At 46.9% G+C, this 17,199-nt stretch overlaps 1 protein-coding gene across 1 annotated transcript in view; it reads left to right on the forward strand.

The window, feature by feature from the left end:
- VWF (von Willebrand factor) overlaps positions 1 to 17,199 on the forward strand; it is a 297,479-nt gene that overhangs the window by 48,244 nt on the left and 232,036 nt on the right. The window contains 2 exon segments of the mRNA XM_068278128.1: positions 12,186 to 12,402; positions 16,492 to 16,614. Coding sequence (XP_068134229.1) covers positions 12,186 to 12,402; positions 16,492 to 16,614 — 340 coding nt within the window.

Genomic DNA, 17,199 nt, shown 5'->3' on the forward strand with positions numbered 1-17,199 from the left:
AGCCAGCAGGTAGAAATGCGGCCAGGGCCAGTTCAATGCACATCACGTGCGGCCCCCTGGAAGCCGGTGCCCTGACCGACCACTCCGGTCACTCAGGTCAAAGGCCGGCCATGCCTGCTGCACACTGAATAGGCACTGTCTACAAATCTTTGTCTGCAAAACTTTGTATGATTTCTTATCAGTGGCTGAGCAGATGCAGTAATTAGAACAATTGTGCAAAGAGCAGAAAGCTTTTTTTTCTCTCCATGCCCTTAGTTTTCAGTCTCTCAGGACAGGGAAAAGAAACTTTTCCCTCCACGGGGCCCCCTGTGGCTGCATCCTTTACAGGGCCAATTGTTATGTCCCTGCTTTAAAGTTTAATTGAAGCAAGAGGGATATGGAGGCTGTCATGTTTATTTCCTTTTAAGCAATACCAGTTGCCTGGCTATCCTGCTGATCATCTGCCTCTACTATTTGAAGTCATAGACCCTGAACAAGCCTGCAGCAGATCAGGTGTCACTGTCAAGATCTAAACTAACACAAAAATCAGCCAAATTCTCTACATGAACACCATGATAAGTGCCATCACAGATGTAAAACCGACATACATTCAAAAATAGGAAAGCCATCCATTAAGTAAAAAATAAATACCAATCCTTGCAAATGCCATAAAAATATTTTATTGAATGTCACTAAACGAAAAACAGTTAAAGTGGACCCAAATAAAAAATACAAGATTTCAGAAATAAAATATATTTTCTAACTTATAATAATAAATAGCAGCCTTTTTTCAGCTGCATGATGACAAATATAAAATATTTTACATTTATTGGAGGAACCCCTCCCTTCCTTTCATATTGCTGGGACAGAATCCAGCAGACTGGTGGAAGAGACAAAAACAAAACACAGGCTGCTACTGATGATGTCACAGGGGAGGTGATCTCAGCTTGTGTGATATTTCACATAGACGACGCCCTTGTGAGGGAGGGTAGCTGATGACAAACACACCCATCATCTAAAACCTCCTACTACTGTAAGCTCAGAAGTAATGGCTGCCACCTGTATAACCCTAGTTATGAAAAGAGAAGGGTGAAAAGCATGCACTGAACTGCTCATAGGCTTGAAGGAGTGTTTATTTATCTTTGTATGTGTCAGAGTGGTGCAACTAAATATTTTCAATTAAAAAAATGTTTGGTTTGGGTCCGTTTTAAAAACCAAGAAGCTAGGAGTTTGACCAGTTTTGTAAATACAATATTGAATATACAGTACATACAATTAATGCTAATATAAGAGTATGAGCAAATGTCACTATCCACACAATGGTCAAAGGATTATATCAATCTCCAAATCCTATGGGAGTCCACAGCTGCTGTGAGTCTAAAGAGAGGAAACTCTGAAGAAGCAGGGAGCCGCGTAACGTGTGAGGGAGCCCTGGGGGCTCTATACTTTTTGAGTTAAGGGATAGGCACCTAATGGTGCAGTCTTTTTGGGTTGGGAGGGAGGGGCATCTAATGCTGCATTCTGATTGGGTCGGGAGGGAGGGCATTTAATACTACATTCTAATTGTGTCAGGAGGGAGGGGCAACTAATGCTGCATTCTTATCAGGGAAGGAGGGGCACCTAATGCTACATTCCAATCGGGTAGGGAGGGAGGGGCACCTAATGCTACATTCCAATCGGTTAGGGAGGGAGGGGCACCTAATGTTACATTCCAATCGGGTAGAGAAGGAGGGGCACCTAATGTTACATTCCAATCGGTTAGGGAGGGAGAGGCACCTAATGTTACATTCCAATCGGGTAGAGAGGGAGGGGCACCTAATGTTACATTCCAATCGGTTAGGGAGGGAGAGGCACCTAATGTTACATTCCAATCGGGTAGGGAGGGAGGGGCACCTAATGCTACATTCCAATCGGTTAGCGAGGGAGGGGCACCTAATGTTACATTCCAATCAGTTAGGGAGGGAGGGGCACCTAATGTTACATTCCAATTGGTTAGGGAGGGAGGAGCACCTAATGCTACATTCCAATCGGGTAGGGAGGGAGGAGCACCTAATGTTACATTCCAATCGGGTAGGGAGGGAGGGGCACCTAGTGCTGCAGTCTGGTCAGGTCAGGAGGGAGGGGCACCTAATGATACATTCCAATCGGGTAGGGAGGGAGGGGCACCTAGTGCTGCAGTCTGGTCAGGTCAGGAGGGAGGGGCACCTAATGCTACATTCCAATCGGTTAGGGAGGGAGGGGCACCTAATGCTACATTCCAATTGGTTAGGAAGGGAGGAGCACCTAATGCTACATTCCAATCGGGTAGGGAGGGAGGAGCACCTAATGTTACATTCCAATCGGGTAGGGAGGGAGGGGCACCTAGTGCTGCAGTCTGGTCAGGTCAGGAGGGAGGGGCACCTAATGCTACATTCCAATCGGTTAGGAAGGGAGGGGTACCTAGTGCTGCAGTTTGGTCAGGTCAGGAGGGAGGGGCACCTAATGTTACATTCCAATCGGGTAGAGAGGGAGGAGCACCTAATGCTACATTCCAATCGGGTAGGGAGGGAGGGGCACCTAATGCTACATTCCAATGGGGTAGGGAGGGAGGGGCACCTAGTGCTGCAGTCTGGTCAGGAGGGAGGGGCACCTAATGTTACATTCCAATCGGGTAGAGAGGGAGGAGCACCTAATGCTACATTCCAATCGGGTCGGGAGGGAGGGGCACCTAATGCTACATTCCAATGGGGTAGGGAGGGAGGGGCACCTAGTGCTGCAGTCTGGTCAGGAGGGAGGGGCACCTAATGTTACATTCCAATGGGGGAGGGAGGGAGAGGCACCTAGTGCTGCAGTCTGGTCAGGTCAGGAGGGAGGGGCACCTAATGTTACATTGTAATCTGGTCGGGAGGGGCACCTGCTGGAGAGGGGACGCTTGTGTTAATTTTGGGCCAAGGCCCCATTCTAGCTAGAAGCGGCACTGATTGGATGTTCCGCTGTATGATGTCAGGCGTTTCTGCGCTCTCTGCAGCTACCATCACACTGATAGATAAAACGGCCTTCAGTTCAAGGACGGAACTTTCTGGAATAATGAGCATTTATCCAAACTTGAACTGTCATTCTTTATGTTGTGAAAATGGAACTCTTTGTCCCCGTTCCTCACTGCCAGGAATGCAGATGGCAGGCCGCTAAACACTCGGCCATTCTGCTGACACTCAGATGCCAGCTGTAGCGGACAATAAGCCCGTTCTGTTGCCTTTTCTGCCCACTCCGATGGAATATTTCATACATGGCATTAGCAATCTATTCTGAGATTGGCGCAAGTAGGATCCGCCAACAATGTCATCGACCTTCGCTGCCCAGTATAGCTTGTCTATTATATCTTGTGTTACGGACAATATGTCATTCATAAGTATTTCATTTAGCTTCTGCAATAGTGTGTGACGTTTTCGGATTTGTTCCTCCATCTTGTTAAGGCCCCGTTCAGACTGTAGAACGTGGACCGCAACGCATGCGGACCGCAACGCATGCGGACCGCAACGCGTACGAACGCACGCCATCCGCGTTCGTATGCGTTGCGTGGCTGATCCCATCACTGAAAAGTGAATGGGACAGCCACGCGTTTTTACAAAAAATGCGTGCAGCATGCGTTCCCGGACCGCACAGGTCCGGAACGCATGCAGTGTGAACATCAGACATTGCACTCTATGCAATGTCTGATGTCGTGCGTGTCGGCCACCTGCATGCGTTTCCAAAACGCGGCTGGAACCGCGTGCAGTGTGAACGGGGCCTTAGGTGATAAATCAGATCTGCTAACCCTTATCTCTGTGATCAATAGACTTAGGATCGATTTCTGCTTACCAAAGGACTGCTCCAGTGAGAAAAGTAAGCAGTGGCCGAACTGACAGCCGTCCTGTGCCCACGCTGTTTCCAAACGATCCTCCATTCCCCCGCCGCCGCTCACTTTCATTTTTGCTGACTTACAAGTTGATGTCCACTGTGCCTGCGGCAGAGTTGCCACCTCATCCTTTTAAATACCGCCACATATGAATTATACATGCCTTGTGGCTAGTTAGATGCAGTTTAGGCACTGATTATGTGTGAGTAGCTCCAGAACCTGTATGACTTAGATGTGTTGGTATTTAAAGGGATGAGGTGGCAGCCCTGGCCTGCGGGGCCCTGGCAACGCAAGTTCTCGTGCGCGCTCCTATCGCCAGGGGGTGTCTGCGCCGGATCAGTGAATAATGGCGCACAGCGCCTATGCATAAAAATGGCGCTGCATTAAACAGATACACTTATCGCTATTTATCGTTAGTACTGCATAATAGTGGTGCACAGGGAAAAAAGAAGGAAAACGGCACACACTAACGTTATTTATCAATAGCGCCCTACATAAGCCAAACTGCAGAAGTTATTTAACTGCAAAACGGTGAATGGATTTAATATAACACTGTCAAGGTTAGGGTTAGGCACCACCAGGGGAGATTTAGGGTTAGGCACCACCAGGGGGGTGGTTAGGGTTAGGCACCACCAGGGGTTGGTTAGGGTTAGGCCCCACCAGGAGGGTGGTTAGGGTTAGGCACCACCAGGGGGGTGGTTAGGGTTAGGCACCACCAGGGGGGTCTTAGGGTTAGGCACCACCAGGTGGGTCTTAGGGTTAGGCACCACCAGGTGGGTCTTAGGGTTAGGCACCACCAGGTGGGTCTTAGGGTTAGGCACCACCAGGGGGGTCTTAGGGTTAGGCACCACCAGGGGGGTCTTAGGGTTAGGCACCACCAGGGGGGTGGTAAGGATTAGGCACCACCAGGGGGTCTTAGGGTTAGGCACCACCAGGGGGTCTTAGGGTTAGGCACCACCAGGGGGGTGGTTAGGGTTAGGCACCACCAGGGGGGTGGTTAGGGTTAGGCACCATCAGGGGGGTGGTTAGGGTTAGGCACCACCAGGGGGGTGGTTAGGATTAGGCACCACCAGGGGGTCTTAGGGTTAGGCACCACCAGGGGGGTGGTTAGGATTAAGCACCACCAGGGGGGGTCTTAGGGTTAGGCACCACCAGGGGGGTGGTTAGGGTTAGGCACCATCAGGGGGGTGGTTAGGGTTAGGCACCACCAGGGGGGTGGTTAGGATTAGGCACCACCAGGGGGTCTTAGGGTTAGGCACCACCAGGGGGGTGGTTAGGGTTAGGCACCACCAGGGGGGTGGTTAGGGTTAGGCACCACCAGGGGGGTGGTTAGGATTAGGCACCACCAGGGGGGGTCTTAGGGTTAGGCACCACCAGGGGGGTGGTTAGGGTTAGGCACCATCAGGGGGGTGGTTAGGGTTAGGCACCATCAGGGGGGTGGTTAGGGCTAAATAACGATAAGGCTTTAACGCTAAATAACGATAAGGCTTTAACGTTAAATAGCGATAAGTGACAAATGGATAAGCGGCAACACCGTGCGCCATTATTCGCAGGCGCCATTTTCAGATGGATCCGTCTGCGCAGTACGAGAAAATCTCTGCTGCACCTCCGCAGGACGCTTTTGGCGATGGGAGCGCAAACAAGTATGCGCACGGCCAGGGCCATTTAGGCGATGTGGACGCCGGCTGAAGAAACTGTAAGTGAGCCGCGGCGGGGGGCTTGATGATCGTTTGGAAGTGATTTGGCACAGGACAGCTGCAGGGGGTTGGCATAAGACTGAGGTAAGTTTTTTTTACATACTTCAGGTTTCTTTTAACTGCCAAAACAGTGTGACACTAACCAGCCTCCCTACTCACTTGCACACTATTTTGTCAGTTAGACTTTGCAATTGCCTTTCAGGAAATGCTTTCGAAAACAAAGAAAACCCTGAGAATCCCCCACGAGGAGATGGGCTAGTCCAAAACCTGTCAGCTCTGTCAGATTTTAAATACATACATTTATCGCAGGAGTGGTCCTTTAAAGGGAAACTGAAGAAATAGGCAAATGGAGACTGCCATATTTATTTACAATACCAGCTACCTGGCTGTCCTGCTGATCTTCGGCCTTTAATACTTTTAGCCATTTAATTGAAAGCATCATTAGGTATATTTTGGTCGAGTGGATGGCACAGGAAGGATGTGGTAACCGTAACAGCCAAACTATACACATTGGCATAGATGTAGTGTCAGCTCAGGCATACAGTTGTGTTCAAAATTATTCAACCCCCACTGAAATTGAGTGTTTTGGCCAGTTTGACATTGATTTTGATCATTTCAGTCAACTTGTTTACAATTAAATCAAAGAGGCACTTGTAAGTCAGACAAATATAACATACAATTTATAATGAAATAACCACAAATGTCTTTTCTGTGCTCACATCATTATCAGTTTTGGAACTAGTAAAAAAGGGCGCACAGGGATAGTGGACAAAAAGGGCGCCGCCATAGACTGCAATGCAAAATATCGGCTATTCGGCGCCCGACAGGAAAAAAGGGCGCACGAGAAATAGCGGTTACAGGGATCGTGTTAACAAAGGTTTTCGTTTACAGGATAAAGTTTATAACAAATATCGTTTACAAGTTCGTTTAGACTTTGTATTATACTTATTTTTCCGTTTGTAAATTTCGCTTATATGGGTTTTAACTAGTTTTTTCGTTTTAAAAATGCGCTTATAAAACTATAACAACTAAAATTTCGTTTACACTTCTTTTATCATTTAAAATTTGTTTTCATATGTATAATGCTTAAATAACGTTTCTAAAGCTGATTGTATTAGAATTACATCGCTTATGGTATTAACTTTGTTTTTACACTTCTAATGCGTTGATTATAGTTACTAAAATATCGCTTTAAATATTACTGTTATTTTAAGATTTCTACGTGATTTTAAGGCTAGTTATTCTATTACAAATTACTGTTATTTTAAGATTTCTACGTGATTTTAAGGCTAGTTATTCTATTACAAATATATAAAATATTTTATTCATGTTATTTGGAGTGAAGTATTTTAAGGATTAAATATATTATTGTTTATATGTGTTTAGCGTGTTTTGTGCAGTGGGGATGGTTAGGTTTAGGCATTACTAGGGGGTCTAGGGGTTAGGGATAGGTACAGGGAGGGTTAGGACCAGGGTGGTGGTTAGTTTTAGGCACCACCAGGGGGGTCTTAGGTTTAGGCACCAGAAGGGGAGTCTTAGGTTTAGGCACCAACAGGGGGGTCTTAGGTTTAGGCACCACCAGGGGAGTCTTAGGTTTAGGCACCAACAGGGGGGTCTTAGGTTTAGGCACCACCAGGGGGGTCTTAGGTTTAGGCACCAACAGGGGGGTCTTAGGTTTAGGCACCAACAGGGGGGTCTTAGGTTTAGGCACCAACAGGGGGGTCTTAGGTTTAGGCACCACCAGGGGAGTCTTAGGTTTAGGCACCACCAGGGGGGTCTTAGGTTTAGGCACCACCAGGGGAGTCTTAGGTTTAGGCACCACCAGGGGGGTCTAGGGGTTAGGGATAGGTACAGGGAGGGCTCTGTATGAGAGTAAGGTTAGGTTTAGTTATAGTACAATATATGTAATATATACAATTTATTACATTATGTGTATTTACACAAAGGGGGGTCTAGGTGTGAGGGATAGGGATAAGGAGAGATATCTGTGACCCTAAAGTTAGGTATAATTGTAGTAAAATACCTGTAAAACCTACCATTCTAGTACTATGCTTAATACAAGTGTAAATATCGTTTTTGCTATAGACGCTATTTGACGTTTCATTTCAGAATTCGTTTACTGTTATAGACGGTATTTTGCCATTTCATTTCCGTTTATTTAACGTATTTAGCACAAAATTATCGTTTATAACCTCTTAAACGAAAAATACGGTTTTGCATTCAAACTTCTAATTTCGGCTACACCCCGCGCCCTTTTTTCCAGGCGCCCTTTTTTGATATACGCATCAGTTTTATTCTACCCCCAAGTGACATTCATTCTTAGTACTTAGTACAACATCCTTTTCCAGTTATAACAGCTTTTAAATGTGAAGCATAGCTTGACACAAGTGTCTTGCAGCGATCTACGGGTATCTTAGCTCATTCTTCATGGACAAAAGCCTCCAGTTCAGTCACAATCTTAGGCTTGCACGCTGCAACTGCTTTCCTTAAGTCCCGCCAGAGGTTCTCAATCGGATTTAAGAATGCAGCATTAGATGCCCCTCCCTCCCAACCCAAAAAGACTGCACCATTAGGTGCCTATCCCTTAACTCAAAAAGTATAGAGCCCATGCTCTAGTGGACTTGGAGGTATGCTTGGGATCATTGTCCTGTTGAAAGGTCCAACGTCTCCCAAGCCTCAGGTTTGTGACGGACTGCACCACATTTTCATCCAATATCTCCTGGTACTGAAGAGAATTCATGGTATCTTGCACACGCTGAAGCTTCCCTGTACCTGCAGAAACAAAACAGCCCCAAAGCATGATTGACACCCCCCCCCCCCCCCCCGCCATGCTTCACAGTAGGCAAGGTGTTCTTTTCTTCATAGGCTTTGTTCTTCCTCCTCCAAACATAGCGTTGATCCATGGGCCCAAACAGTTCTAATTTTGTTTCATCAGTCCACAGAACACTACCATAAAAGTTTTGGGACTTGTGTCAAGCTATGCTTCACATTTAAAAGCTGTTATAACTGGAAAAGGATGTTGTACTAAGTACTAAGAATGAATGCCAGTTGGGGGCTGAATAAAACTGATAATGATGTGAGCACAGACAAGACATTTGTTGTTATTTCATTATAAATGTTATGTTATGGAGGGACAGTCCCTCTTTGGGAGCCCTGTCCCTCTGTCCCTCTTTCCTCCTCATTTGTCTCTCTTTCAGGACTTTGTCCCTCTTTCTATGTAAACATATATATTTCTCTACTAAAAAATCTATTTGACTCTAAACTTTATTCTCATCCTTTAAATTGATATATTACTAATTTTAAAATGCTAATATGAAGGAAAATGAACCAGGATAGAAAGGACCAGTGTGGTTTGAATTATAAAACAACATATTTTTCTTATGAAATATTTATGGTATGCGTGACTAGGGGTGTGGCGGGGGCGTGATCAGGGGTGTGGCAGGGGCATGGCTTACGTGTCCCTCTTTCTCATCTCAAAAAGTTGGGAGTTATGAGCTCAGGTGTGCTTTATATAGTTCCAATATATAGCACTTAGGACAAGGAAAGGCCGGACAGATCTTAAAGTGAGTCATAGGTAGCCAGAGGGCCCCTAGTATTCTCCCTAACATTCTCCAGACTAGGTAGCCAGATGTGACACCCCCTATGCAGTCTAAGTACACTGAGGTATTGCTCCACACAGACTTACCTGAATGCTGCCTGTCATATTTGGGCCCAGGTTAGCCTTACACTAGGCCGCTCCTACTTGCTGCCTTCATGTTGTCTCTCAGTAATGCTGGGAAGTCCACCAGTGGTCGGTAGAATTATAGGTCGCGTAGGGCTGCTCCCACATGCAGCCTTCATGTTGTCCCCAGTACTGCTGGGAAGTCAGTCAGCGGTCAGTAGAGCACTAAAGGTGGGAGGGCCAATCCCACATGCAGCCTTCATGTTGTCCCCAGTACTGCTGGGAAGTCAGTCAGCGGTCAGTAGAGCGCTAAAGGTGGGAGGGCCAATCCCACATGCAGCCTTCATGTTGTCCCCAGTACTGCTGGGAAATCAGTCAGCGGTCAGTAGAGCGCTAAAGGTGGGAGGGCCAATCCCACATGCAGCCTTCATGTTGTCCCCAGTACTGCTGGGAAATCAGTCAGCGGTCAGTAGAGCGCTAAAAGTGGGAGGGCCAATCCCACATGCAGCCTTCATGTTGTCCCCAGTACTGCTGGGAAATCAGTCAGCGGTCAGTAGAGCGCTAAAGGTGGGAGGGCCAATCCCACATGCAGCCTTCATGTTGTCCCCAGTACTGCTGGGAAATCAGTCAGCGGTCAGTAGAGCGCTAAAGGTGGGAGGGCCAATCCCACATGCAGCCTTCATGTTGTCCCCAGTACTGCTGGGAAGTCAGTCAGCGGTCAGTAGAGCGCTAAAGGTGGGAGGGCCAATCCCAGGCAGCCTTCATGTTGTCCCCAGTACTGCTTGGAAGTTAGCCAGCGGTCGGTGGAGCGCCACAGGTGGGAGGGATGCAGCTGGACCTATCACCCCTGGGAATTAATCCTCAACTTATGATTCCCATCTAGCTTATGTAATTCCCATCCAACAATGGGTGGGGCCAGAGATAACCCCGGGTCACTCTTGTTTTGTAAGTCTGGCCGCTAATATAAATTTTTGGCAAGCTTCCCGCTAACAGCAGGAACTCGGTCCGATGAGTCAGAGGAATGTTTTCGATGGCGCTGTTAATCGGATGTATTAAGCACGGTATTTACTGAACTGAGAATTCTGCAGAAACGAAAGTGGTGAAAGAAAACATACTGTACGTGGGAAGTGCATGACAATAACCCTGCTACCTATAATAACTTATACTCTAAATTAAAGCTTATACATTAAAAAGAACACGTGACACAGATAGCAGTTTAAAGTGTACGGAAGAGACGAAAACAGGTTCTATACTTACCTGGGGCTTCCTGAAGCTCCCTTGAGGCCGCTCAGTCCCTCGCCATCTTCCTGGGCCGCTCCTGTCTCCCGCTGGACGGCTTAGTAGCCTGGCCGAGTAGCACTTCATTGCGCATGTGCGGCCCAGCTCTGCGCACACCCCGCCGCACTACCGTGGCCAGGAGCATTCTGAGCCTGTGTACTTTTTCACCTACTTGTTGGTACTTTTTTAGTTGCACAGTTACTTAGCAGAGAAAATGAAACATGATCTCCTTAGGGCGGGTTCACACTGGCTTCTGGCCGGCTTCCAGCGGCGTCTCGTTCTGTCTTTCGGCGAGCTTTCGCCGGCTTCCTGTCGCAATCAGCGTTTTTGTCCTGGCAGGGGAACACAAAGACTCTGGACGCTGCATGTAGTGTCCAGGGTCGCCTGAAACAAAGGGAAGCACTGGGATTGGAATGCAGCCAAACGCCTGCAAAAGCCCGATGCAAACGCTTCCATTCAATTGACTGGGAGTGTTTAACGACGAGTCCCGGACGCTGGCAGTAAACGCCCGCCGAGCTTCCATGTGAACCAGCCCTTAGAGAAAATGCAATTGCATGTAAGCCAATGGCTCCTATTTAAGTAACTTTTTCTACTAGGAGATATTTTTTTATTTTCTCTTTAAAATAACTTTTCAGCACTCTGCAATTGAAAAGGAACCAAAAAGCAGGTGGAACATCGTCACAAACTTACTCTGAGTATTTTCTTGCTTGCTGGTGGCTTAAAGGGGTTCCGTGGATAGTTTTTAAAACAAAAACTGACACTTACCTGGGGCCTCTACCGGCCCCCTGCAGATGTCCTGTCCCACGCCGTCCTCTATGATCCTCCGTTCCCCGCCACCGGTCACGGTCCAATTATTCATCTAACTAGACGAATGCAACTGCGCCTGCGTGGCCGCGCACCTCCTTGCTCCCGCTCGCGTCCCCAGGAGCTTACTGCGCAGGTGCAGTACAACGTTTCCTCGGGAGCTAGGACGCGCGCGGCCACGCAGGCGCAGTTGCATTTGTCTAGTTAGACGAATAATTAGACCGTGACCGGTGGCGGGGAACGGAGGATTTTAGGAGGACGGCACGGGAGAGGAAAGCTGCAGGGGGCCGGTAGAAGCCCCAGCTAAGTGTCAGTTTTTGTTTTAAAAACTATCCACAGAACCCCTTTAAGCCACCAGCAAGCAAGAAAATACTCGGAGTGAGTTTGTTACGATTTTCCACCTACTTTTTGGTACCTTTTCAATTGCAGAGTGCTGAAAAGTTATTTTAAAGAGAAAATTAAAAAATATCTCCTAGGAGAAAAAGTTAATTGAATAGGAGCCATTGGCCTACATGCAATCAGGGATGGATCTAGACCAAGTTGGGGCAAGGTCAGGTTTTGCCGCCTGAACTGCCATTCCCTATCCAAATTTTGCCTTTTTAAGAATTCAACAAACTGCACCTGGTGCAAGAGACCCGCCTAATAACCCCCCCCCCCCCCCCCGATCCGTCCCTGCATGCAATTGCATTTTTCTCCTGTTTTTGTTTTTAAAAACTATCCACAGAACCCCTTTCTACTGCAACATGTGCGATTTCAGAATTTAACAGCTTCAGTTAAGCATTTTTGGCTTTTAGATTATTCCTCCCCCCCCCCCCCCCGTGTAATAATGAACGAGTAGTTTTTCCCATAATCCCTTGTACCTGAGCCTGCGTGTGATTTGTTATTCTTACAGGACTTGATGCACAGATGTCAACTGTTGAAATCCTCTGCGGCGTTTGCAAAGTGCCATAAAGCGGTAGATCCGGAGCCCTTTGTTGCCCTCTGCGAGAAGGACATGTGCGCATGCGCGGAAGACGTCCACTGCCCCTGCCAGACCTTCCTGGAGTATGCCCGGACCTGCGCCCAGCACGGCGTCATTGTCAGAGGGTGGCCAAAGGAAGCAGCCTGCAGTAAGTACAAACATGAGAGAAAAACTCCTCAAAAATACTGTAAATTCCCGGGCCAAGGCCATATCCACAAGAGTATCCAGGGTATCTAACGCCTGTTGCCTGTTGGGGGTGTATCTAGGTAATAAAGCGCCTATGGCAAACACTCCCAGTATAGGTAGTCAACCATTAAAGGTAGCCTTCGCAGAAAAGGTAATGAGGCAAGCCCCCCCCCATATAAGTAGCCCCCTCCCCCCAGCATAGGTTGCTAGAGTTAGCCCCCCCAGTACATGCAGTAGTTAGAGATGTCTCTCCAGTATATGTAGCCCCCCCAGTATAGGTAAAGACTAGGGAGGTGTCCCTCAGTATACAGTAAGTAACAACCCCACCAGTATACGTGGTGTCAGTTTTCCCCCCAGTATCCCGATTCCCCACTCCCCCAATGTAGGTAGAGAGAGATGTCCAACAGCATAAGTAGACCCCTAATATACTGTAGGTAGCAACAGGTGTCCCCCAGTATAAAAAAATGGGCATGTCCATGGACCAGGATATGGGCGTGGTCACGGGTGGAGCCACATTTACAAATTTACATGAATTTAGCAATGGTGGGACGTTGTTCAAGGACTATAGTAAGAATTAGATTGCAAGCGCCTCCGACACAGGTGCCCCCCAGTTTAGGTAGGGACAGGTGCCCCTCAGTTCAGGTAGTGACAGGGACTCCCAGTTTAGGTAGTGACAAGAGCCCCCCAGTGTATGTAGTGACAGGTTCCCCCCTCACCTTATTGACAGCAGCAGCCAGAGACCAGAGTCAGACCTCAGAATCAGCCGGCGACCAGTGAGCCAGTGAGAGGGGGCACACGGTACTCCGTGAACACCACGCTGCCTATGTGGAAGTGATGTCACTTCCCCATATCAGTGTGGTGTCCGCGAGGTCCTAGCGCCTGCACCCACTGGTCGCTGGCTGACGCTGGGCTGCCTGCTGTCACTAGGCAGCAGGGGAGGGGGGGGGCAGCTGGTGGCTAGGGGGGATCAGGCGCCACAATTTGCCCGACGTGCAGACGCCCATGCCTCCCAGTATATGTAGTAAGAGATGTCACTCAGTATACAGTGGTCTGAAAAACTATTTGCCCCCTTCCTGATTTCTTATTCTTTTGCATGTTTGTCACACTTAAATGTTTCTGCTCATCAAAAACCGTTAACTATTAGTCAAAGATAACATAATTGAACACAAAATGCAGTTTTAAATGATGTTTTTTATTATTTAGTGAGAAAAAAAGCTCAAAATCTACATGGCCCTGTGTGAAAAAGAAATTGCCCCCTGAACCTAATAATTGGTTGGGCCACCCTTAGCAGCAATAACTGCAATCAAGTGTTTGCGATAACTTGCAACGAGTCTTTTACAGCGCTCTGGAGGAATTTTGGCCTACTCATCTTTGCAGAATTGTTGTAATTCAGCTTTATTTGAGGGTTTTCTAGCATGAACCGTCTTTTTAAAGTCATGCCACAACATCTCAATAGGATTCAGGTCAGGACTTTGACTAGGCCTCTCCAAAGTCTTCATTTTGTTTTTCTTCAGCCATTCAGAGGTGAATTTGCTGGTGTGTTTTGGGTCATTGTCCTGCTGCAGCACCCAAGATCGCTTCAGCTTGAGTTGACAAACAGATGACCGGACATTCTCCTTCAGGATTTTTTGGCAGACAGTAGAATTCATGGTTCCATCTATCACAGCATGCCTTCCAGGTCCTGAAGCAGCAAAACAACCCCAGACCATCACACTACCACAACCATATCTTAATGTTGGTATGATGTTCTTCTGCTGAAATGCTGTTACTTCTACGCCAGATGTAACGGGACACGCACCTTCCAAAAAGTTAAACTTTTGTCTCATCGGTCCATAAGGTATTTTCCCAAAAGTCTTGGCAATCATTGAGATTTTTTTTAGCAAAATTGAGACGAGCCTTAATGTTCTTTTTGCTTAAAAGTGGTTTGCGCCTTGGATATCTTCCATGCAGGCCGTTTTTGCCCAGTCTCTTTCTTATGGTGGAGTCGTGAACACTGACCTTAATTGAGGCAAGTGAGGCCTGCAGTTCTTTAGATGTTGTCCTGGGGTGTTTTGTGGCCTCTCGGATGAGTTTTCTCCGCGCTCTTGGGGTAATTTTGGTCGGCCGGCCACTCCTGGGAAGGTTCATCACTGTTACATGTGTTTGCCATTTGTGGATAATGGCTCTCACTGTGGTTCGCTGAAGTCCCAAAGCTTTAGAAATGGCTTTATAACCTTTACCAGACTGATAGATTTCAATTACAGTACTTTTGTTCTCATTTGTTCCTGAATTTCTTTGGATCTTGGCATGATGTCTAGCTTTTGAGGTGCTTTTGGTCTACTTCTCTGTGTCAGATAGCTCCTATTTAAGTGATTTCTTGATTGAAACAGGTGTGGCAGTAATCAGGCCTGGGGGTGACTACAGAAATTGAACTCAGGTGTAATAAACCACCTTTAAGTTACTTTTTAACAAGGGGGGGGGGGGGGAATCACTTTTTCACACAGGGCCATGTAGATTTGGAGTTTTTTGTCTCACTAAATAATAAAAACCATCATTTAAAACTGCATTTTCTGTTCAATTAGGTTATCTTTGACTAATAGTTAACGGTTTTTGATGAGCAGAAACATTTAAGTGTGACAAACATGCAAAAGAATAAGAAATCAGGAAGGGGGCAAATAGTTTTTCACACCACTGTATGTAGCCCTACCCATGTAGGTAGTGAGAGATGTCTACCAGTATGAGAGCAGGTGGAAATGCCCAACAGGCATCCCTTAGTATGGTGGTGGAGCACAAGGGAGGAGGGGGCAGCCATGTACTTTTTAAGATTTTGGATACAAATCTCATAACTCACTCAATTCAACAGTAAGTAACTAGTGAGAAAGGCTTAAATAGTAAATCACCATCACCGGCCAGGAGTGCTCCAAGCTGCAGGAGCACGAGCAGGGTGTGTGCAGCTTGGGACTGTGCATGCGCAGTAGCCTCCGACAGGCAGCAACTGGCCAGCTTTGCAGGGGGTCGCTGCTGCTTGCTGGAGGGACTCGGGCGGACGTTGTGGGCACAGGATGACTCCAGAGGGCTGCAAGAATCCCCAGGTAAGTAACTCATTTTTTAACTTGACTTAAGATTTCCTTTAAAGTGGTTTGAAACCCAGCATTTCTTCTTTTCTCTAAAAGGTCGTACACACGCACTACAAAAGGAAACGACGGGTCCACCGGACCCTCCCGCTTTTAGCCGACAGTAGCGCGTGTGTACGCACTGTCGGCGGACAGATGAGGCTGTTTCTGCGGATCATTCAGAAACAGCCTTATCAGTCCGCCGACAGCGCGTACACACACGCTACTGTCGGCTAAAGACCGCCCAGCGGGAGGGTCCGGCGGACCCGTCGTTTCCTTTTGTAGTGCGTGTGTATGCACATTAAAATATTATTTACAGCATATTATATACTACCACTATTTTTTTTTACTAGAACAGCATTCAAATAGTTAAACAAAGGACTTCCAAGTTCCCTGCAGGGAAAGCTGGACTCATCCGAACTGGCGATAACATTATCTTGTGTTTACTGAATTGTATCAAGTGAAGAATGTAAACACTTCTCTTACTATGCAGACTCTCCTGAACACAGACAGACACTCAGAAAGCATTTCTGGGGACATTACAAGATGAATAAATCAGTTATGAATAAAATGCAAAGGTAGCTCTCAGAGCAAAAAATTGTACTTTGGAACTTATAATTTCTATATGAATAATAATACAAAAGCAAATATGATAACCGTATGGCATATAAGAAGTAGGAAAACGTTTTTATTGAATATTATGTCAGAGTTTTATACCGCTTTAAGGATGGACCCCTTTATTGGAGGGAGGGAAGTGGTAGTAGGGGCCCCCTTACTACTATGGGCCCCCCTGCTCCCTTCTAGTTCCGCCCCTGCTTAGGGGCACATGTTAGCGGTCATTGTTTGTTCCTAGGAATCTGGCTGCCTCAGGCACCAGCCTCATGAGGATTTATGTTCCCTTTTCCCTGTTTTATGCTCCAGCTGGTGCAGTTCATCATGTGTTGTTACTCTCGTTACAGCTCTGCATTGCCCGCATGGGATGCACTACAGCGAATGCGTCTCCCCATGTGTGAAGACCTGCCAGAGTCTCAACATCAACGAGGTGTGCCAGGAGAACTGTATCGATGGATGCAGCTGCCCAGGTAAGCCAACCTTAATCTTATTCCGATCTTTCCTCTCCCTGATGTATTATTATTATTTATTGTATTTATAAAGCGCCAACATATTACGCAGCGCTGCACAATAGATAAATGGGTTAACATTCAAGGTAGGACATACAGGAAACTCACAACAAAACAAGATCATGCAAATGATTTGATAACAATACAATGTATATCTTTAATCCTGTCAGGTGCATCTCTGCAGAATGTTTGTTTACTGAAAATTCTAAAGCAAGTAGAAAATATACCTCGTCTCCCAGATTGCTCTGGGAGGAGAATTCCGCACAGCTAAACAGCCTAGGCAAAGCATCACTGGGAGGGTGGGGCTACATACCATATATGGCAATATATAGATACAGGAAGTGTTTCTGATGCTGAAACCAGGATAATTAACCAGTTGAGGACCACAGGCTTACACTCCCCTAGTGACTAGGCCATTTTTTACAATTCAGCATTCTGCAGCTTTAACAGCTTGCAGCACGGCCCTGCAACTGAGCACACAAATGAATCTGGCCTCCTTTTCTTGCCACCAACAGAGCTTTTTGTTGGTGGCATCTGATTGCTGCT

The sequence above is a fragment of the Hyperolius riggenbachi genome, chromosome 3 (genome assembly GCF_040937935.1).
Source record: "Hyperolius riggenbachi isolate aHypRig1 chromosome 3, aHypRig1.pri, whole genome shotgun sequence".
Lineage (NCBI taxonomy): Eukaryota > Metazoa > Chordata > Amphibia > Anura > Hyperoliidae > Hyperolius > Hyperolius riggenbachi.